Raw genomic sequence first — 23,289 nt, 5'->3', positions numbered from 1 at the left:
TTTCTCTAGGGAGGGATACAGCATGCTCAATCTCCCTAGTTAACAACGTATGGACAAAGGCAACGAAGAAGGCGACATTATCCAAATTCATAAGATGTTTGAAACATCTACTTTTGAAAGCCTTTATTTGTGAAGGCGTCAATATATTTTGCAAGTCAATCATCGTTACAATGTCACCTCTTATAATTATTGTTCCTTTTGAACCCAAACTCCAAGGATAGTTAAATTTTACGCCATTATCCGCTTTTATCTTGACAACTAGACCTTGTAAAAATGAAAACATTTTGCACTTCATTGAATATAATTGCATTTCAGATAATATAATTGCATTTCAGACAATATAACTGCATGTTAGACAAAACAGAAACTATTTGCATTTAATAAATGGCGTGTGAAAAAAAACTATTCAAATTTAGGAAACTAAATGTGAATATTGGACATCACATTTGTCTATATGCGGCTCCATTTTTTCTTACACATGTTCGCATATCATCATAGTATTCACAATTGGGTATATGCGAATCTCATTTGCTGAAATGTGATTCGCATATCATCATAGTAATCGCATTTGAAGATATGTGACTACCTAGTTGAGGGTTTATAGGTTTTTCCATTTGCATTTTATGAAATGTGATGCAAACTCATAACATGCGAATAGTAGCAGATTAACTGTTTTGCAAGAAATCACAAGTTCTAAACCATAAATCACATATATACAACTCAAAGGAGTTCGAAAATCATCATTATGGCCAATGAACAGTAAACAATAACCTAACCCTAACCAAACAAATACATTCAATCTATGCAAAAACCCTAAAACCTATCTAAAATAACCATAACGCAGATGTGGAAGGGAAAACCTTGGGTTTTTGTTTATTCTGAAGGTTCTTCTTTCCCGATTTCCACATCTTTCGCCGATCGTTGGCAGTGTTCGTAAGTCGCCGGAGTTCACAAAACTGGAGAGAAATGAGAGTGTAATGGGTATTCCGAAAGTGGAAGAATCTAGTTCAGTAGCATATATCTAAATGAGTTTAAATATGTAAATAGACCTCCTCATTAGAGGAGTTCGAAAAAATTTCCCTAATCAATATTACATCTTTCAACTCAAACTATGAACATCCTTTATTTGTATAAACAGATATGCTCCACCTCCACCACCAGCTATGAAGAATTCATGTTAAAACTTAGGTTACACAGATAGTCATATAAGGTCACTTGTGTAATAATGAACAAAATCACATTGCACATTCTCTTCACGCTCTCACCGGAATTGTTGACATTGGCATTTATACGAGTCCTTCATTCCATCTAAACGCCACATAAATTCATTTACAATCATAGTATACAATTTATTTCATCCATCTCTCCAACAAAAGATATATAATTTTAATAGTTATACTTAGCTTTTAGGGTTCAATACAACATCCATTCGATTTTAATATAATTGGATTTAAGATTAAATAGAAGATGATGGCCCAATATGGCAATATGTGACCATCTATATGATTTACCCTACCTTCTTAAGTGGTTCAGTGAAATATTTAAAATGTTATTTTATTTTTTCTTTGTACCCGTACATATAGGTAGTAGTTTAACGTTACAGTGGATGCAGAAATGCCACACCCGTGAGACATCACATTCTATCTCATGTCACCATCATCTCTAAAATTCCAAATATCTATTTTCTAAAGAGGTAAAACTCAGAAGTGCAACTGCACAACAGATTAACTGGACTGGCATCCGCATGGTACCACCAACAACCAAGTAAATAAGGCAACGAATAGAAGTTGGTTATTATTGCTATAAATTTTGATCTGGACCATGCTATAAACCAATATTTCATTCTTTCAAGCCTACACCTACAATCTGAGGTTTTCATGACCAAAAGTCTTAGAGAATCATGAAATCAGAGGTGCAGCAAAACTAAGTAATTAACTTACAAGGCCCAAAAATTAAACTCTATGCAACCAACTTCATGATTAAATCCATCAATCAAAGTTCACAACTTGTCTTCAAAGTTCTAAATTTCAAGCCAATTCACATACAAAACAGAGCATGATGAAGATCAATGTAATGTTGCTCGCCAAATTTCTTAGCATCACTGCCATATCAGATGAGCACTTTATTCCTGCTTCAGCAGTAGAGTGAAATAACATTCTGCAAGGTGTACAGAAACAAGTTTTAAATTTCACAATCAAAATTCTGGGTAAACAAACAATTGCAACGGTAAAAGGTTAGTCGTGATTGGATGAAGATACAAGTAATGGGAAGGACATCATTAAGCACCACAAAAGAACATCAGGTTTTACAACTAACAAAATTCAATTTAGCAACCTATGATTTATATTGCCATTAACACATGCAGAGCATGCATGAACAAGCTAATTCTAATAATGGGTTGACCCAAATCTCCAACCACCAGGTGCTTCAGTATTCCACATGATCAATACATCCTTCCAGTTGTACAGTTATCAAATTCATTTCAATTGGAACTGCACACCGAAAGTAAGCACTACTAACATATCCTTCCAGTGACCCTTGCAGCTAAAAACTCTTTTGTCATGCTTCATCATATCTATAGATCAGAGCACCGATACCATCATTATTTATAACCCAATCAAGACCTCCATAGACAAAAATTTCCATCTAAAGCAAGTTGGGTCTTTATCAGAATCATCTTACATAAGAAATCATAAGTAATCACTTGCATATTTTCATTTAGCCACATTAGCGGTCGTGGGCTCAAAAAGATGTTCATCCAAGAAAAAAGATTTTCTGCAAAGTGACTCAGCACTCCTGATGCCTATAATGTCCTTTTTCAAGTTATAAGGGTCTATGCTCTTAACACAGACACACAAAATAACTGTTCATATATGCTTCACAATTCACGCACACCTTACAACAGTGTTTGTATGATTCATAACAGTTCACATATGATTCACGTATATTATAGTTAATATATGTTTTACTTAGCTCGGCAATCCGCAAAGTTTATCAACAGATGAAGAGTGAACAATGAAATATTCCAAGTTGAACACTGAGCCTTTGCTCCATCACCGACCATTAAAAAAAAACATAACATTTAGAATTATTACCCAATTAACCCTTGTTTACCATTTGTAAACCTCATATGGCATCCGATGACCTTCGCATATATTATTCAATGTTCCTATCTCTTGGATCTTACCTTAAACTATTTAGAATCAAAATCATTTGCAGTAGCAGACAAACCATAGTAAAATCTTTTTCTTTTTGTTTTACAACCATCCATCACAGATAATTAGATATTACCAGTAACAGAAACAATTCCAATTTGACCACACAGTTTAATGGGCAGACTCTGAGGAGAAAAGATTTTTCTTTTTTGCCAAAAACTTGCTCACGCATACCTCCTGAGGTTCTCTTTCTTTCAGATGAACTTTTTAACTCCAAAATCATGAACTACAAATGAATATTTTTCTAGTTATCGAGGTGTGTAAGCACATATATTCAATATCCAGATAACAATTAACAGATGTTTTACTTGCTATATAGTCTATACACTATAACTTAATCAAGATTTAAGAGTAGATAACAGATGCAAGCAATCAATCTCGAACTTTACCTGTTAAACCACTTTCTCATTAACGAGCATTGGTACAAAATACAAATATGCATCACAAAACACCATCCTTTCTAACTCTTAGCAATTTGGTCGGCATTTTCAATTTGCAATTTCCAGCCTATATCAACATGAATTGACCCTCAAGTCATGACTCACTTCCCCTGAAGTAAATTTGGGCAAATTCAAGAACTATTTTGTTATTATTTATGTGCATGTGATTCAAGGGTTCCATAACAGTCAAGCAAACACTATGCACAAAATCAGCTTATCAGTCACAAGCAAGATAAAAGCCTAAAAAACTCATTCACACCAAATAAAATAAAATAACAAAAACCAAAAAAACAACAAGAAAAAGAAAACGTCAAAGCTCGTAATAAAAATAAATTACCAGAGGAACAAACAAATAAATAAAGACCTAATTAGAAGGGGCGGAGTTCTCCACAAGCTTCTTATCCCTTCTTTCCATGGCAACATCCCACATATCATTGCCGATGTGCTTTGGCTGTTAGAATCAAATAACTGATGAGCAACCGATCGATTAAAAAAGATAATTGAATGGACAGATCTAATTAATGTGTAAGAAACGGAGAAAAATAAAACGAATACCCGGCCATGAGCGGCTCTGTGTATGTAATACTGAGCATTACCCATCACACAGAGCATTCCTCCGATGATTCCAAGTGGTAAAGCTGCTTCCAGCCATATCCACGACATTTTTCTTTCTTGGGACTGGAGCGGTTGTCTTTCCTTCTATTTCTTTTTCTTCCACAAACTCCAATTTTTCTCCAATTCTATGCTTATGGAATTTCCAATTCTATCTGTGGTTTCGCATTTGGTACACGTACATGTTTACACGGAATAACCCCCTCTATCTTGGGCCTTGAAGCCTGTAATTGACCTTTTGAAGATCAGAGGCCCAAATATCTACAACTTCTAGCCCATATTATTTTATAGAGGAAATTACATTTAAAAACACTTTTGAAAATTATTTTACAATTTAATAACTTTTTTTCTGCTTTTATCATTTTCTGTTTTTTCTTAGATTTTTGACATTCTGTCATTTTTTATTTCTGTTTTTGTCATATTTCAGTTATTTTTAAATTATTTCTAATTAAAAAAAAAACTCTACAGTTACAATGTTTGATGATATAACCATTTTTTTTTAAAAACTTGACATTTAAAGAATTTTTTTTTACACTAATGGTTTGTTGTAAATACTTAACCAAATCTGACTAACATGTAACTAACCCTATTTTATATAGCGGAAATTTCCAAAAATATCTTGTTTTACAACTTTATTTCACTTTATACCATCAAATATAATTGTGGGTTGGGTTTTGGAAATTTATAGGACTTTACTTTGACATTGCTGGAAAAACTGGTTTGGAAACTCATTGATACTCCTAATACGTTGGTTAGCAGGTTATTCAAAGCTAAATACTATACTCGTTGGTCTTTCATTTCCTCTAAATTAAGCAATAACCCAGTTTTATTTAGAGGAGCGTATGGAGTTCGATTAAAGTTATCCAAAATGGTATTCGCTTGAGGATTGGAAGAGGAGGTTTGATTTCATTATGGCATGATCTGTGGTTAATAAATGAAGAATGTTGTCACATCACATCTGGTTGCATTAATGAAAATAAAGATACAATGATTTCTTATCTTTTTATACGAGGAATTTATATTTGGAATTGAGGTAGGTTGGTTGAATGGTTCTCGTCTTGGGAAGTCGACATTATTTCTAACATGGTGGTGTCTATGGCAGCTATAGATGATAAGCTCATTTGGCATTTTTTCAGAGATGGTTTGTACTCTTCTAAATTTGGTTATCGTTTGCTTGAAGATACATGCACGAGGAACCTGATTAGTGCAAGCTGGAGTTGATTATAGAGCCTTCATATTTTGGGTAAATCAAATTGTTTATGTGAAAATTATGTGTTAAACTATTGCCTCTTAGACCAAGATTGATACAACGACGGGTTATTATTTCAAGTAATTTCTTATTATGCTTATTTGATATTGAACATGGATGGCATTTATTCTCGGTTTATGATTATACCAAGACGTGTTAAGAAGTGTCTGGTTTGCAAGCTCCTAGACTCGAATGGGATTGGTTGGAGGAATGGGTCTTGCATACGCTGTCAAGAGTGGGTAAAAAGGAAACGATGAGGTCTGCTGTTATTTTATGGGAAATCTGGCAGCAATGTAATACCAAGATATGGATCGGGAAGTTTTGGTCGTTTTTTTCAAAATGGAAATAGGCACTGAATGAGGGGGTTGGTCAATTTTGGGAGGTTCGATAAACTAGAACAGACGGTGGTCCGTTGGCAAAAGCCAGCTACTGGTTATGTTAAGTTGCGATCGTGTTTCAATCAGAGAATATGTTGGTATGGGAGCAGTTCTTCGGGGTTGTACCAAAATTTTTATTGTGTGTTACAGCTCTTTTGTGCAGATAGTATTCAAGTTTCGCTAGTTGAGGCATTGGCGCTCCGTGACGCGATACTCTGAGTAGTTTCACTCCACTTTCTGAATGTTCCATTTGAAACAGATGACAAATGGATGGTGGATCGCATTTCAACAAAGGTCCGCGATATTAATGAATTCAGGGGTTGTTATAGAAAAAATTTGAGTTTTATTACTTATCTGCCCAGGTTGTTCTATGTCTTTTGTCCCTAGATTAGAAAACGATGTGGCCCATTTAGTGGCTCGTCATTCTTGTTTCGATGCTAATTTCTTTAATGATGTTGTTGCTCCTTGTTATTTAGATGATGCTCTTTCTATTGGCAATGTTTATATCTTAATAATAGTCAGTTTTTCCTAAAAAAAATGAATATATATATATATATATATATATATATATATATATATATGTTTATTACTAAAATATCATTTTTCTCCTTCTTCTAACACTAATTTCTATTTTCTTTCACTATAATTGCATTTTCTTCATTTTCGTGAGATTCTTTTATTTTTATCTTTTGATACTTTTCGTGCATTTTCTTTAATTGACTGTGTTATATCCTTGATGCAACATAAATAAACAGTTTGTTGCTAATAGTTGAATCATGCACGATTGTCTATTAGTAATTTTCAAAATTTAGAGAACTTTGGAAAATAGAAAATCGATATATTAAGATAGATATAAAAAAATGCCTCTTTACAACCAAAACAAGCTTTTAAACATGCAAAACCCTAAATCAGAAATCAATATGGAAAAAAGATGTGTCTAAGAAATGAAAATACTAAAAACTAGCTGAAAACATTAAATTGCGAATTTGAAGTTCAGAACAATGGAATTTGCCTAAAAGAGCACGTACATCACATCAAAGCAGTGAGTTTTGCTCGTTGGCCAATTTTCATGCAAAATAGGGTCCGAAAACATAACAGTCTGAAACTCCAAAACTTAGCTGAATTTACCAAAATGTTATTAAATCCATTTTTTCCATAAACTTCGCAGTTTGTACTTCAACCGCATCAATTCTGTATGTATAAATGATGCACAAATCTATGTACATAAATGACATTATTTTCAGTGCTACTAATGAGTTGTTATGTAAAGAGTTTAATGAACAAATGCAAAGTGAGTTTAAAATGTCCATGATGGGAGAACCAGGCTTATTTCTTGGACTTCAAATCAAACAAGGTAGAAATGGAATTTTCATAAGTCAATCAAAGTATGCTAAAGAAATACTGAAGAAGTTTGATATGGAGAGTTGCAAGCCTATCTCAACTCTCATGAGCACATACACCGTCCTATCAGAAGATGAGTCTGGTAAGTTAGTAGACAGTAAATTATACAGAGGTATGATTGACTCCTTACTCTATCTTACTACTAGTAGACTTGATATCCAATTATCAGTATGTGATTGTGTTATATATCAGTCTAACTCGAAGGAGTTACATAATTATAAAATGTATTCTTCGATATTTGCAAAGTGTCGGTGCCTTATGAGGTTAGATTTGTTCCAAAAGGGGGTGAATGGAATAATTGTTTAATTTTAACCTTTTAACAGAACTTCTCACTTAGCGCTTAAATGGCAAGCATAGAGGTAAACTCTGAAATCAGAGGTAAGTTTCATTTACTGAGTTAATCAGCCAATAGAGCTTGATTTTGCTTGTGACTTATGCACTCAGAAGACAGTTCACTCAATGTGTACCCTTAAGATTGGTAATTGTTTATATCATACACAGTTCAGAGCTTATATATGAGATTTAATATTCAAAGCATGCAATATCAGAAGTAAGTAAAAGCGGAGTTAGAGAAAGAGTTAAATGCTCGATTTATACTGGTTCGACCTCTCGCCTATGTCCATTCCTCAGAATATCTTCTTCTGAGATTTAATCCACTACTGAACTCTTTACATGTATAGCACAAACCTTTACAATAAACAGAGCTTCTGTAAAGTACCTTCCTTTACAAATGACATTCAGCTATCTATCCTCTCTAACTACTCGCTTATAACCGAAGCAAGTAATAAAGCTTCTGATTTACAATAGAAGATTGGTTCTAATATAAAACACAATTGATGTACAAAGTCTCTATATGATTTACACATATATTGAAATGAATTTGTATAGCGAATATTGCTCTAGTTTCGCTTGAAAGCTTTTATCTCTTTTGAGCATTTTATGATTCGTCAGTTGTGAATGAGCTTGGCACTAGCATTTATAGTAGAAGCTTTAGAGCAGATCTGTTTGAATTTTAAACTAGCCATTTAGAGGGAAAACGACTTCCTTCACTATAAGCTTCTGACTTTTGTGCCAACAGTCTAAAAGGTTACAGTTGACAATGCATGGGCTTTTGTCTTTTGAAACATGCATTATTCCTTGCGGTATGGCAGACTTATAGCCTACAATCTTTCTACTTCTAGTATCAAAAGAGAGACGTTGGGGGACATTGCTTTTATAGCTTCTCCTTTTTGCTATTTTGGGAATGTTGTGATGGGACTGTATGTCAATTCCTGTCTTGTTCCTTTTTGCTTTTGAGCTTTTGGATTTTGGGCTTCTGTTACCGGACCAGAAGTAAGGCTTTGGGCCTTTGTTCTTCTAAGGCCTTTTTGCATTGTGTTCAATTTTAATGATTGAATAATAATTATCATTTAACAAACTCATTAGTACAAATCAAACATAATTTTATTCTTAAATTAAATATTTCAGGGATCTAATTTCCTTATTTAATTATTTTTGTCATAGTAAAAAACTCTTGAAAATTGTGTTTCAGCAATCTCTCCCTCTTTGAAGGTGACAAAAATATTCAGAGAAGGAGTTGATTTTACTTAGTTCCCTAAAATCATTGAACGTACTTGCTTTTGGATACTCCCTCATAAGGTTGCGCTACTGCATTCTTGCTAAGATAGAAACACTCATAGAGGTTAAAAAGTTTAGCAGCAAAAATTTATTTAGATCTTAACCGATTGACATATTTAGTATTAGAGGCAAACATTACATCTGAAGCATAATGAATATCGGAAGATAGAAACAGAGCTTGATGTAAGTTAATGTTTACATATTTTCTGAAAGGTCTAAGTTTTATTAGAGCATGTCATCTTTAAACATTTCAGAAGTGATGGTATTTAAACATAAGTAAGTTATTCAAGTAGTTCAGAGTTGCAAGAATTGAATTGAACATGCATAAATAAATAATAATTGTTCAAAGTTAGAATCATTAAGTTGAACATTTAGGAAGTGATAAAAATTCCGAGCCAGAAGCATAATATTGAACATCTATTGTATTAACAAAGATAGCTAGAGTACAAAATAGTTAAGATAAATAAAGCTGAGCAGCTTATGAGTACACAGACCTAATGACTTGTCGCCTATTTTTTTATGTTAACTCTAATTGTAGGGTTCTTAGATTTGGTCAAAAGGGATGCTTCTGTGTGGGTTTTCTCTAAGCTTTTCACCCCCTTTTTGTCAGCTTCAGAAGGACGTAGGCAGGTGTAGCCAGGAACAGCTTGGGCATTGAGCTGATCAGTATACTTCGGAAGATAGTCATTGCTCTTTTTCAGCCCAACGAAGATTTCTTTGCTCGTATTGATGCCTTCTGGATAGAAGGATCCCTTCATGCACATGTCACTCAGAATTAATTGTAAAGCCTTGGCATTCTAGATGGAAGTGTCAGTAAGGGCATAAGTGTATTTCTGGTGAATATTCATAAGAGCATCGGCCAAGGTCCTATGCTAATTGGCTATAGAATGAACATTTTGATTGATGGTCTGAAGTTGAGCATATATGGTAGTGACTTTCTTGTCCAAAGTTTCGGTCGCAGTCCTATTAATGTTAAAAAAGGCGAAGGGCTTCAGTTAGAGAGCCAGCTAGGTCATGATTATCAGCTTAAACCAGGTGAGCATTCATGTGATGAAGTTCAGATGAGAGCTTTTGGAATTCAGAAAAGAGATGAGTGAGACGGCTTGAGCAGTGGCAGAGCTAGAAGGTATGCACTTGATAGTTTACTCAAATAAGGACATATGTTGAACCATACACATTTGGATGGCAGCCATTCTATCAGGATAAGTGTGGATTCCCTGTTGAGAGACCAGAGCTGCTACTGTGTGAGGTAAGTTCTTGATACTAGTAAATTTAGACAAAACTTAGCTGAATTTACCAAAATGTTATTAAATCCATTTTTTTCCATAAACTTCACAGTTTTTTCTTCAACCGCATCAATTCTTCATGTATAAATGATGCACAAATCTATGTACTGGATGAAATTATTTTCGGTGCTACTAATGTGATGTTACGTAAAGAGATTAATGAACAAATGCAAAGTGACTTTGAAATGTCCATGATGGGAGAACCAAGCTTATTTTTTGGACTTCAAATCAAACAAGGCAAAAATGGAATTTTCATAAGCAAATCAAAGTACGGTAAAGAAATACTGAAGAAGTTTGATATGGAGGGTTGCAAGCCTATCTCAACTCCCATAAGCTCATACACCGTCCTAACAGAAGATGAGTCTGGTAAGTTAGTAGACAGTAAACTATACAGAGGTATGATTGGCTCTTTACTCTATCTTACTGATAGTAGACCTTATATCCAATTATCAGTATGTTATTGTGCTATATATCAGTCTAACCCGAAGGAATCATATTATATAACTATATAACGTATTCTTGAGTATTTTCAAAGTTTTGGTCCCTTGTGAGGTTAGATTTGTTCATAAGAGGGGTGAATGGAACAATTGGTTAATTTTAACCTTTTAACATAATTTCTCACTTAGCGTTTAAATGGCAAGCACATAGCCAAACTCCGGAATTAGAGGCAAGTTCCGTTTACTGAGTTAATCAGTCAACAGAGCTTGATTCTGCTTCTAACTTATGCACTCAGAAGACAGTTCACTCGTAGGAGCTTATGTGTACCCTTAAGATTGATAATAGCTTATATCATACATAATTTGGAGCTTATATATGAGATTTAATATTCAGAGCAGGCAATACTAGAAGTAAGTAAAGGCAGAGTTAGAGAAAGAGATATATATTCGATTTATACTGGTTCGACCTCTCGCCTACGTCCATTCCTCAAGATGCCTTCATATGAGCTTTAATCCACTATTGAACTCTTTATAGGTATAACACAAACCTTTACAATAGACAAATTTTCTGTAAAGTACCTTTCTTTAAAAACGACACTCAGCTATCTATCCTCTCTAACTACTCGCTTATAACTGAAGCAAGTAATAAAGCTTCTGATTAACAATGGAAGTTTGGTTCTAATATAGAACACAATTGATGTACAAACTCTCTATATGATTTACACAGATATTGAAATGAATATACATCACACATATTGCTCTAGTTTAACTTGAAAGCTTTTATCTTTTTTTAGCGTTTTATGATTCGTCAGTTGTGAATGAGCTTGGCACTAATATTTATAGTAGAAGCTTTGGAGCAGATCCGTTTGAATTTTAAACTAGCCGTTTAGAGGGAAAATGACTTCTGTCACTATCAGCTTCTAAGTTCTGTGCCAACAGTCTAAAAGGTTACCGTCAATAATGCATGGGCTTCTATCTCTTGAGCCATGGATTATTCTATCTTCTGGTATGGCAGACTTACAGTCTGCAATCTTTCTACTCTGGTATCAAAAGAGAGAAGTTGGGGGATAAGGCTTCTATGGTTTGTCCTTTTTGCTATTTTAGGAATGGTGTGATGTGACTGCATGTCAACGTCTGTCTTATTCCTTCTTGCTTATAGACTTCTAGGTTTTGGGCTTCTGTTACCGGACCAGAAGTAAGGCTTTGGGCCTTTGTTCTTCTAAGACCTTTTTGCCTTGTGTTCAATTTTAATGCTTGAATAGTAATTATCATTTAACAATCTCCCCTTTTTTTTGAAGGTGACAAAAATATTCAGAGAAAGAATTGGTTTTACTTACTCCCCCAAAATCGTTGAACGTACTCTTGCTTCTGGATACTCCCTCATAAGGGCTGCGCTACTGAATTCTTTCTAAGATAGAAACACTCATAGAGGTTAAAAAGTTCAGAAACAAAAATTTATTCAGATCTTAAACTATTGACATATTTAGTATCAGAGGCAAACATTACATCTGAAGCATAATGAATGTCAGAAGATAGAAACAGAGATTGATTTAAGTTAATGTTTAAATATTTTCTGAAAGTTCCAAGTTTTATCAAAGCATGACATCTTTAAACATTTACGAAGTGATAGTATTTAAACATAAGTAAGTTATTTAAGTAGTTCAGAGTTGGAAGAATTGAATTGAACATGAATAAGTAAATAATAATTATTCAAAGTTATAAGCATTAAGTTGAACATTTCGTAAGTGATAACAATTCCGAGTCAGAAGCATAATATTGAACATCTATTGTATTAACAAAGATAGAGTACAAAATAGTTAACATAAATAAAGCTGAACAGCTTATGAGTACACAGACCTAATGACCTACAACCTATTTTTATAACTTTAATTGTAGGGTTCTTAGATTTGGTCAGAAGGGATGCTTCTGTATGGGTTTTCTCTGAGTTTTTATCCCCTTTTTTATCAGCTTTATAAGGACCTAGGCACATGTAACCAGGAACATATCGGGCATTGAGCTGATCAGTATACTTCCAAAGACATTCCTTGCTCTTTTTCAGCCTGGTGAAGATTTCTTTGCTCATATTGATGCCGTCTGGATAGAAGGATCCATTTATGCACATTTCACTCAAAATTAATTGTAAAGCCTTGGCATTCCAGATGGAAGTGTCAGCAAAAGCATAAGTGTATTTCTGGTGAATATTCAAAAGAGCACAGGCTAGTGTCCGATGCTAATTGGCTATAGAATGAACATTTTAATTGATGGTCTGATGCTAAGCATAGATGGTAGTGACTTTCTTATCCAAAGTTTCGATCGCAGTCATATTAATATTAAAAAGGCGAAGGGCTTCAGTTAGAGAGCTAGCTAGGTCTTGATTATCATCTTGAACCAGTTGAGCGTTCGTGCGATGAAGTTCAGATGAGAGCTTTTGGAATTTAGAAGAGATATGAGTTGAGATAGCTTGAACAGTGGCAGAGCCAGAAGGTATGCACTTGGTGGTTTGCTCAAATAAGGATATATGTTGAACCATACTCAGTTGGATGGCAACCATTGTGTCATATGTGGATTCCCTATTGAGACTAGAGTTGTTACAATGTGAAGCAAGCTCTTGATACTAGCCAACTCATTTAGAAGTAAAGTGGTCTTACTTAAGGGATGGGCTGAGACGTTTTGTGCGGAGATCAGAGGCGATTGAGGAAGAGAGCATGCCTTAGCCATTTTGACCAGTTTAGATGTAGCAGCTTCAAGAGAGCATGCCACATGGACCATGACGAAATACACCATAACAAGATACTCCCGATGAGAGTGAGTAATAAAGACCCGCCATTGTTCTTAATGAGAGCGTACATACGCCTCGACGGTTCTAAGAATACCAAAAGGTGTCATTATAACCATCCATGAATGGGAATAAATGCAATTAAATGGCAATTAATAGCCATTAAGGGGAATAAAGACTTTACTGTTCGAATACCCCCACTCCGAGGTATTTGAGGATGAATGTTGGGATTAATGGAGAATTGATGACGATTAATAGCAATTAAAGATGAGTAATGGCATGGCTATTCATCTACATCTCCATTTGATGACATCCAAATATTATACATAGGGAAAAAGCATAATTAGACAAAGGATGAGAGAGCCTCCATGAGCAAAGATACGCATCAAAGGGGATTAGACATCAAATGATCTGCCATCCATACTCTTATGGACAAGGATCCGTGGATGAATCTCCAGGACAGATACAAAGATTCCAAAAGGACAAAGCGACACTAACATCCGTAATTATGAAAACCGTTACACAACGGTTAATAACCATCAAGAAGTCAGGTGAGGAGTTTTTTCTTAAGAAGGCTTGCTCTTGTTGTTCCCGGAAGGACGGTGCCTTTTATTAAACATGACTCTTCACCTACTTCCCCATCAATGCTAAGGGTTACAGAAATCTATATAAATACCCCAGCTTCCTAGGATCAAAAGTACACTTACTGATTCCCTACTTTTGTGCTTATAGTTTATTCTCAAAATTATTACTGACTTAAGCATCGGGGTGTCCCCAACCGAACCTAAAGTGGTGTATACATATATATTGTGAATGTCAAGATTTATAATTTAAAAGAAAAATTGATGAATTATGCCTTTAATTTACCCAATTTGTGAACAACTGAAGTAAAATTGTTTTGGACCGCTAATATTGAATTTGTCCATTTTTTCTAATTTAAATTGAGAAGCATTTTTTATGTAAATAAAGTAAAAGAACACGACAATAAATGTAAAAAGAGCATTATGCTATTTATCTTTATTTATATGAGCATTTTTATTAATAAAAACATTAATTATCTCATTAAAAAATACTTAATTAATTTGTTATATTAGACCTTAGTGTTAACCCTTCCAAGGGTGGAAGTGTTAATTTTGTTTGACACCAATAATCTAATCACCAGTGTCATAAATATATGTTGTTGTAACACAGTTCATAATCGTAGATTGGGAAATAAGGTTTTGTTCTTTTTGAATGAAAAAAACGGAAGTGAATTGAATGCTACTGAACTGAACTAAATTCTATTGAAATTGAAATAATAATATAATCTTTTAAAAATAGCAATAATTAAAATAAAAAGTTTATAAAAATAATAGTGGTTCTAATAATATTAATAGTAACAAAAATAAAAAATAATTATAACTATAATAAGTAATGATAAGTTACTGAACTGAATCAAATATTACTAAAATTAACTGATTGATACTGAAATTAAGTAACAAAAGGATATAGTTTAAATAAGCTTACCTTAAAAAAAATAATAGTTGTAGACCGTTTGTTTGATACATCAGAATCTATAAAAAAAATGATTTATTCACCTGTTTCATTTAACTATCTCATAATGAAAAAAAATATTAGAGCAGTAAAAGAAAATTAAACCAAATATTTTTGTTAAAATAATTTTGAAAAAGGTATTATTATTTTTTAGGAATGATGAGATAAAAGAAGTAGCATATCAGAAATAAAAAAATTTGGGTTTAAAAAGAGATAAAAAAAAGGTTTGTGCAAAAACTCACAGAGTCTGTCTGTGGAGAGGAGCAGTAGACCCCCTTTATTTAATTTTCCTCATTTTTATTACAAACCCTCCTTTATTGATGGTGCTCTGTTTCTTCTTTTTCTTCTTCTGCAACAACCACAACTAAAACCCTCCTTTTCTTTCTTTTCTTTCTCCAAGGAAAAAGGAAAAGAAAATTTTAATCTTGCTGCACAAAAAAGATATAGCTATGTCAGGTTTGTATAATCCCAACTTCTCACCTGCAAGGGCTGCTTCTCCCCAGATTAGAAGCACTCCAGATGTTGACAGGTATTTCTTTTAATTTATGCCCCATACTTGTCTTTTAAAGGGAATATTATTATTATATTGTTTTTGTATTTTGAAGTATATACTTGTATCTATGTAGAATTATGTCTTTTTGATCTGTTTCTATGGTTTCCCTTTGTAGTCAGTACTTGTCAGAGTTGTTAGCTGAGCATCAAAAGCTTGGACCTTTTATGCAGGTTCTCCCGATATGTTGCCGACTGCTGAATCAAGGTGGTTCACTTCTCTGTTTTTTTTTTTTTTTTTAATTTCTGGATCTGGCTTTTTTTCTTGATGATTTTCATGGATTCATCTGTTGTTTTTTCTGGGTTTTGTGATTACTGTGTAATTAGATGCTACTTAAGTGATGTAATTGATGCTGAGTGCTGATAATTCAGTTTAATTGCCTTTGCTTCCGTTTCTACTTTCTACTTTCTATATGGTGTTGTGTTGTCATGGGCACAGCTTCTTTTCGGTGAGTATAGTTAGTAGGAGCTCAGCATTACATTTAAGGTAGTATCTGAACACTTGGTTTAGGGTTCTATACATCTAGCAGATGTTTCAGTTAATTTGAATGTTATGAGGACTATAATATGAACTCTAACAGTTTCCCAGAGTGCTATTGGCATTCTTCAGTTGAAGGAATTGAATGTATGATTATGTGCTTATACTTAAGTAAGTTCCTGTCTCCAAGTAGTGGCTTTGCCTTTGTAAAATTGTCAATTTTGACAAACTAACGAGAGTGCTTGGCAAATGATCTTATATAATGGTTGGTTTTCAACATTGTTTATAGTCTTTTAGCATTGTAGAAACCAGATGTTGTACATTTCAGATATCACTATATGCCATTTTTGGTAAATTTTATAGCAAAAAAGTTCTTAACAGGAAAACTTGAGTGGACATAAAGCAGCAGCTACTGCTAATTGACTTATGTTAGAGATTTTGCCCTGTCTGATTTAATTGCTTTTTTAAAAAGAGACATTGGTTGTAATTTGTGACTAACAAGCTTGTGATTAGTCTAAAGTGAAAATGAATGGCTCGTGATAGAACATATGATATGAGTGATGGTCTTCATAGACCCTTTCATTAACTATTTATCCTGAAATCAGTATTTGGTTTGGTGTGTTACAGCTTCATGTGTTAAAGAATACTTCTTCCTAAATTGCGTTCTTTGGTTATCAATTGGGGGTTAGGGTGTTCTTGAATCTTGACTATGAAATTGCTCTTTGTTTTTCATTTACTCCTTTTACTTTCGTTGCTATGCAATTTTTTTTAATACTCTTGCCTTCTTTCCCCTTGTAGGGTTGAATTCTTCCTTCTAATGCTGTTTTCTTAGTCATGATATCCCTTATAAGTTTCTCAAATAAATGCTCTCTTGCTTTTGTAGAAATTTTTCGGGTTTCAGGAATGATGTCCAACCAAGGATTTGGTGATTTTGACAGACTTCGGCATAGAAGCCCCAGTCCCATGGCATCATCAAACCTCATATCCAATGTTTCAGGAACAGGTTTAGGTGGCTGGAATGGCCTTCCTCATCAGGAGGTAACTATTTCTCTGTTTTTTAGTTGATAAATTTTGTTTTGTTTTTTTTTTTAATTTTGTATCAATGAAATCCGTTCACGTACACCATGTGAATTCTTCACTAATATGCCCTTTTCCTGCATTTTTTTTTAAACTTGATTTGATGAGTTGGCTGATTAAAGGATTTGACTCTCACTTATTGATATTGTGTTTCCCTCTCAAGATATTTGGAACAGTAAATGCGCAACTTCCTGAGTTGCGCCACTTTATTTTGTTTTACATACAAGCTAATTGTCCAACCTACAGGTAACATTCTTTTTGAGACCTCCCAAACAATTGACTTGCCTTCTTTAGTTTATGTGCACAAAAAGTATCAGATACTTGTTTTTTTTTTTTTTTTTTTTGTTTCATTTTTCTCAGTGCAAATTACTTCGGGTTTTCAGAACCTTTCAATTGCTATGTTATACATTCAATAAGTGAACTGCATGAATATCTTCATGTAAATAATTATATATCTAACTTTTGTGCTTGAATTTAAATAGAAATTTAGTATAGTAGAAAACAACTTTTACTGTTTTAACTTCTTTTGCACCTAAAAAAGCCAGTAAGGCCCGTTTGTTTGCCGGAAAATATTGGGTAAAGGAAAATTTTGTGTTGTAAAATAAAATATTTTTCGTTGTTTGGCTACAACACTGGAAAACAGGGAAAAATTGGTGGGTGGGTGGCTACTCTTTTCAAAAGGGTAAGAAAGAATGGAGTAGGGTTTCAAAATATTAGGAAAATGTTTTACTCTTTTCAAAAGGGTCAAACATTTTCCTTAATGTTGACTAATCTAAAATTTTCTATTGACTTATTTTCCTAAGCAAACAGACACGGGAGAATCAGGAAAATATTTTTCTGCATAATATTTTCCGGCAAACAAGCTAAGCCTAAGAGTGCAACTTGGTACAACAGACGCTCTGCATTCTACATGCCAAAAAAAAGCCAAGCTGATCTGAAACAGCGATTCTTTTTTCTCTTTTTTGTCATTGTTCAAAAGGAGCACATGCATAATAGTTATTAATGGCGACGCCATGGCGCGCCTTTGGCGCATGGCGCACAAGGTCCTTGGCTTAGCGCCACAGTACCTCCCATGGCAGACGCTGTCACTCTGGCTCACGCTAAGTGTGCTTTTGTGCGCCTAGACATGTTGATAAAAGGCGTGCCATGGCGCCCCTATGTGGAAAGATGGTTTTGAAAGAGTTAAGTAGGGTTTGGAAAGAGTTAAATAGGGTTTAAAAGAGTTAAAAAGGGTTCTAAAAGAGTTAAATATAGGTTTAATATTCACCATTACAACGAAAAAAGGCATTGACACATAGCAGCAGAAAAAAAAGAAAGAAGAAAAACAAGAGAAAGGAGAAACACCACAGACCACTCTTTGAGTGATGAATTTGAGACTTTTAATGAGAATTAGCTGTTAGTCAAGTTAGGATTTACTATGTACTTGAACAATTGAATTATGGATTTAGAATATGGGGTTTATTGCATGTTAGAATTTATTTATAATTAAGAATATTGTCATGGTTTAGTATTCATTGCAGTTTTATAGTTTTATAATTTTTTTTTTTTTTTTTTTGGCGCAAGGCAAGGTTCCAGGACCCCTAGCGCCTAAGTGCACCATGTGCCTTTAATAACTATGAGCACATGACATTCACTTGTCAAATGAACTGTACATGATCTGGTAGGACACAATAGCCAAGGAAAAGACGCACGGCAATTTCATAATAAAATTCAGAAGCATTTAAAATCAATCTTGACTTGATACATTTGAGAGCAAGTTTTTTTTCAAAGAAATTTGGGATGCTCAAATAAGAGAAGGACGTAAGGTGGTTTACACAGTTCAATGCAGGTCATGGATTGCCTGTGCATAACTGTGAGAAACAAAAGTAACTAGGGTCAAGAAGCCAAGGAGACCAACCAAGACTGTCTTGGATGTTGCTTTCTGAAAATGACCTACAAGATATGTTACATGAAAATGGAAATGGACACAAAGAACTATATTTCTAACATATATAGGAACCGGGAACGGGAGAAAACGTGTAAAAAATGAAAATTCAAGGGTATATTATAAGGATGTACGTTTCGTTTTTTTATATATACATTAAAAAAATAAAAAAAATTATATACAAGTAGCATAACAAAGAAAGGAAAAGATATTTTTTCATTTTGAAAGCTTGTGAAAGATGACCTAGAAGATAGCAGGGGGTTACTGAACATGTGATTAGAATTGATCTACTTCTATAAGCACATCACACTCTAGTAAACCAGTTTCCAGATGTCTTAAATTACACAAACGCGACCCAGAACGTTTGGTACAAGTTTCCGAGTTTTGGCTTCTGTAACATTCATTAAATTACACCAGTCTTCATACTTTGAAAACTTAAAATGACAAAAATAGTAATTAATGTTAAACTCAATAATATGGGTAAAATAGGAAAAATGTACATTGAAAGCCTAGTGAAAAATAATATGAACCTAAGAAATTTTTCTTTCTCTAACAAATAATATGAAGCGGAGCAGGTATATCAATTTTTAAGTACAACAACAACAACAACAACAACAAAGCCTTAGTCCCGAAATGATTCGGGGTCGGCTAACATGAACCATCATATAAAACCGTGAAAATCAAGTCGTGTCAGCGACACAGATTCGCTCCCTCCACTCCGTCCTATCCACTACCATATTTTCCTCAATTCCCAATAAACTCATATCACTCTCGATCACCCTCCTCCAAGTTTGCTTAGGTCTTCCCCTACCCCTCACCACTACATCCCTTTGCCACTCTTCGGTTCTCCTAACCGGCGCATCAAGCGCTCTACGTCTCACATGGCCAAACCACCTTAGTCGGTTTTCTCTCATTTTATTCTCAATAGATGTGACCCCTACTTTTGTCCTAATTATTTCATTACGCACCCGGTCCTTTCTCGTGTGACCACACATCCATCTCAACATACGCATCTCCGCCACCGACATCTTATGGATTAATTTCATTGTTGATACATTTCTGTCCAGTTGGAATTTGATAGTTATTATCACTATGCATGAAAACCTCTCTTCGAGCTGGATAGTATTTGGATCTTTTAGTGGCATCTGGTATGCTTGCTGTAAATTGTGGTGCTTTCAGGAAGGGAATTTTTTTGGTCTTCATGTATGAAAAAAGTTGCGTTGAGAAATTCATTGGGCTCTATGTTTCATAATATGCTTCCTTGGGTCACAGTTACATTTAATTTTATCATACTTTTTGCTTCTGGCTCAATTAAGAAAATGCAAAACATTGACGGGTATTGCATATCTGTGTTAGAATTTTGCATACGATTGGCTAATGCTTATATGACTCAAAGAGTTCCATAGATAAATGCCAATAAAATGTGCCATTCTATTAATAATATCAGCTACTTCCTTTTTTGAATATGTTTCTATGATTAGAGATATGGCGGGTTTCAATATTAATACTTGGCAAAATCTTAATTTGGACCTGCACTTAGCTCAACATGTATATTTGGTCCCTGAATTTCAATTTGATCATAGTTAATCTTGGAAATTAATTAACTATTATATTAAGCCAAGTACCAGGACCAAAGTTTGTGTTTTACCTAACAACTCAAATAGTTTGGTTATTGATATGATGACTTAATCTGCTCATCTCCCTTTGTTTTGATGCTTTTTGATCCATAACTGAGCCTCCATTTCTTATGTAGAGATTTACTTATGAGGTAAAATTGTATGCAGAGATTAAGTGGCCCCCCTGGAATGACAATGGACTGGCAAGGTGCACCTGCAAGCCCTAGTTCATACACTGTGAAGAGAATTTTGCGATTGGAAATTCCAGTAGATACTTATCCCAATGTAAACTTAATTCTACATTTAATGTTGTAATGTAATGATGCCATAATTGCTAAGTTTGAATTGAGTTTGCCATCATACCAGAGACGCTTCTCACAAGCAATAACATATTTCCTGGCTTCTGCTTCATGTTTTTCAGTTCAATTTTGTTGGGCGACTTTTGGGTCCTAGAGGCAATTCGCTGAAACGGGTCGAAGCTACCACAGGCTGCCGTGTGTACATTAGAGGGAAAGGGTCAATAAAGGACCCTGACAAGGTAACAATTGCTATGCTTATTTATAGTGTCTTAATACATTACTCCAATTCCATAATTCAAATCCTTCCCTCTAACCAAACACTACCATTAAGGTTGGCTCTTCCTAATATTTTTATTCTATTCCATCATGAAGGAAGAAAAGTTAAGGGGAAGACCTGGCTATGAGCACCTGAATGACCCACTTCACATCTTAATCGAAGCTGATTTGCCTGCTAATATCGTTGATATGAGGCTGAGACAGGCACAAGAAATTATAGAAGAACTGCTTAAACCTGTGGTATTACTCTTTTTTATTACTGATTTACCCGTGTGTGGATATTGTTGACTGATAATCTTTAATTAGCTTCTCTGTCTCTGCTAAAGCTTCAAGTTCTTTTGCGTTTCTATTTAGTTTTGCTTAGTGAGATTGATTGAAGAGAGGAACGTAGAGGCACCATTTAGTTACAGTAACTTTATAGGCAATTTCCTCAGTAATATCTTCTTTATGAATCTTAATTCTTAATATATAAGATTCTTAACTTATATCTGTTGTAACCGCCATAATCTGCTGATCAATATCAGTGCAGTTTATGTTTTTGTTTGAGCAGTTCTAAGGTTGTCTTACTGCAGTTTAAGCCTAGTCATCAGGATTTTAGCCCTGTGAAATTGTAATAGGAGATGGACTGGTAGGCATGTGTTGCTTATGCATCCACGGTCAGAGTACATTAGAATCTCTCCCTTGCTATATAGCAGAGCAGTATGTGTTTGTCTGGAAACTTGGATTATTCTTTTGTGTGAAAAATGGCTTTTCCCATATGCAGGATGAGTCACAAGATTTTATCAAGAGGCAACAATTGCGCGAACTAGCTATGCTTAATTCAAATTTCAGAGAGGAGAGTCCGGGGCCGAGTGGTAGTGTTTCCCCTTTTAATACAAGCGGAATGAAGCGTGCAAAAACAGGACGCTGAGTTCAACTTGTGTATGTACTGGTTTCCACCCTGCTGCAAAATTTGATGGCAGAGTATAGATTGTGATACATCTCAAATCAGCACAGCTACATAAAGAATAGGCCAACGGTCATTGCTTTGCTGGTGAGCTTTCTGTTGGGTTGGGGGGTTTCGTTTCTTTCATCCTCCTTTATTTATTTTTTCTCTCAAATCCCAATATAAAAGAGACAAAGCAGAAAGCATTTAGAGAAAAGAAAAAAAACAAAAAAAGATTTATATATAGCTGCTTCTTGAGTTTAGGCTTGCTGAGGTCAGTTCTTTGGTTCTTCTTCTTCTTCTTTTTTTTTTTTTAATTTATTGATTTAAAATGCAAACTGAATATATTCATTGGATTTATTCTTGTGTTAGCAACTTGAGAAGTGTGAAATATATATCTATATATATATATATATTATATATGTCAATGTTGGAAGAGGTAGGTATTAAAAGACAATGAATCTTAGAGTTTTGTAGTTGTCATTTTTCATAATTTGATAAAAGTATGGAGTTAAAACTCTCTTTCTCTCTCTCTCTATATATACATATATTTGGTTTGTTGCATTTGAATGATGTTGTTGGAGTTATTAGGTGCAAAAAGATTATTTTATCTTGGATTTGATTTGATAAATCCAGCAATTTCTTGCTAGCTGATGATAGTGATAAAAGCCATGTAATATTTTGACATTCTTCCTTCGGTAATGTCCATTTTTCCAAAATCAATCACTTCATATAAGATCCAGGCTTAAATACTAAGCGATCTATATCTCCAAGAGACCCATTCGTTAGGTTTTTAAGTTGAAATTTGAGAAGTTTAGCTTAAAAACCAGTTCTAAGAGACTCTTGGTCACTTTTTAAATAACTAAGAGTCTGCACTCCATATCTATTGTTGAAAAGCCTTTCTCTATTTATCGTCTTTTTTTATTATTATTTTTTATTAATAATTTATTATTCAATAGTCTTTATCTTCTCACGGTAAATATAACAATACATATTCAAAAATAAAAATAAAATAAAGAGTTAATATAGTGAGTATTGTTGGAGATGATATGATTAGTTATCTTATTTATTTATATTATTGTTTGAGAGCGAACTAAGAGTCTCTTTAAGATGCTCTTTGCGATCTATCTCATTTTAAACAATTCTCTTTGCTAGATACAAATATTGACGTTCTTAAATTTAGGAAGAAATTACAAAAATAA

At 34.1% G+C, this 23,289-nt stretch overlaps 2 protein-coding genes across 4 annotated transcripts; one reads left to right on the top strand and one right to left on the bottom strand.

The window, feature by feature from the left end:
- Positions 1–1,822: 1,822 nt before the first annotated feature.
- On the bottom strand, positions 1,823–4,440 carry LOC136206714 (NADH dehydrogenase [ubiquinone] 1 alpha subcomplex subunit 1). 2 transcript variants are annotated; one of them, XM_065997860.1, is made up of 3 exons: positions 4,211–4,440; positions 3,993–4,106; positions 1,823–2,157 (listed from the first exon to the last, which is right to left on the bottom strand). In XM_065997860.1, the coding sequence occupies exons 1-2, from the start codon at positions 4,316–4,318 to the stop codon at positions 4,020–4,022; spliced, it is 195 nt and encodes a 64-aa protein (XP_065853932.1). In that variant the 5' UTR covers positions 4,319–4,440; the 3' UTR covers positions 1,823–2,157; positions 3,993–4,019. The 2 variants fall into 2 exon arrangements, with proteins under 2 accessions (XP_065853932.1, XP_065853931.1); XM_065997859.1 differs by having other exon boundaries at positions 1,953–2,157; positions 4,020–4,106; positions 4,211–4,437.
- A 10,740-nt stretch (positions 4,441–15,180) lies between these two features.
- LOC136205823 (KH domain-containing protein At2g38610-like) lies at positions 15,181–22,609 on the top strand. Of its 2 annotated transcripts, none has more exons than XM_065996622.1 (7): positions 15,181–15,472; positions 15,612–15,700; positions 16,854–17,008; positions 20,756–20,854; positions 21,009–21,125; positions 21,259–21,402; positions 21,926–22,609. In XM_065996622.1, exons 1-7 carry the CDS (start codon positions 15,393–15,395, stop codon positions 22,070–22,072), a joined length of 831 nt encoding a protein of 276 aa, XP_065852694.1. In that variant the 5' UTR covers positions 15,181–15,392; the 3' UTR covers positions 22,073–22,609. The 2 variants fall into 2 exon arrangements, with proteins under 2 accessions (XP_065852694.1, XP_065852693.1); XM_065996621.1 differs by having other exon boundaries at positions 15,182–15,472; positions 20,756–20,872.
- The last annotated feature ends 680 nt before the right edge of the window (positions 22,610–23,289 follow it).

This window comes from Euphorbia lathyris, chromosome 9 (genome assembly GCF_963576675.1).
Source record: "Euphorbia lathyris chromosome 9, ddEupLath1.1, whole genome shotgun sequence".
NCBI lineage: Eukaryota > Viridiplantae > Streptophyta > Magnoliopsida > Malpighiales > Euphorbiaceae > Euphorbia > Euphorbia lathyris.
The sequence above is the reverse complement of the archived record's forward strand: the minus strand, read 5'-3'. Positions and strand labels throughout refer to the sequence as shown.

Excerpts from the sequence above, each read along its gene's own strand:
- LOC136205823 (XM_065996621.1), top strand. The coding sequence starts at position 15,393 with ATGTCAGGTTTGTATAATCCCAACTTCTCACCTGCAAGGGCTGCTTCT. Across the intron at positions 17,009-20,755 it reads ATGGCCTTCCTCATCAGGAG|AGATTAAGTGGCCCCCCTGG; the intron begins GTAACTATTTCT and ends AATTGTATGCAG. Across the intron at positions 21,403-21,925 it reads AAGAACTGCTTAAACCTGTG|GATGAGTCACAAGATTTTAT; the intron begins GTATTACTCTTT and ends TCCCATATGCAG.
- LOC136206714 (XM_065997860.1), bottom strand. The coding sequence starts at position 4,318 with ATGTCGTGGATATGGCTGGAAGCAGCTTTACCACTTGGAATCATCGGA. Across the intron at positions 4,107-4,210 it reads ACAGAGCCGCTCATGGCCGG|CCAAAGCACATCGGCAATGA; the intron begins GTATTCGTTTTA and ends TGATTCTAACAG.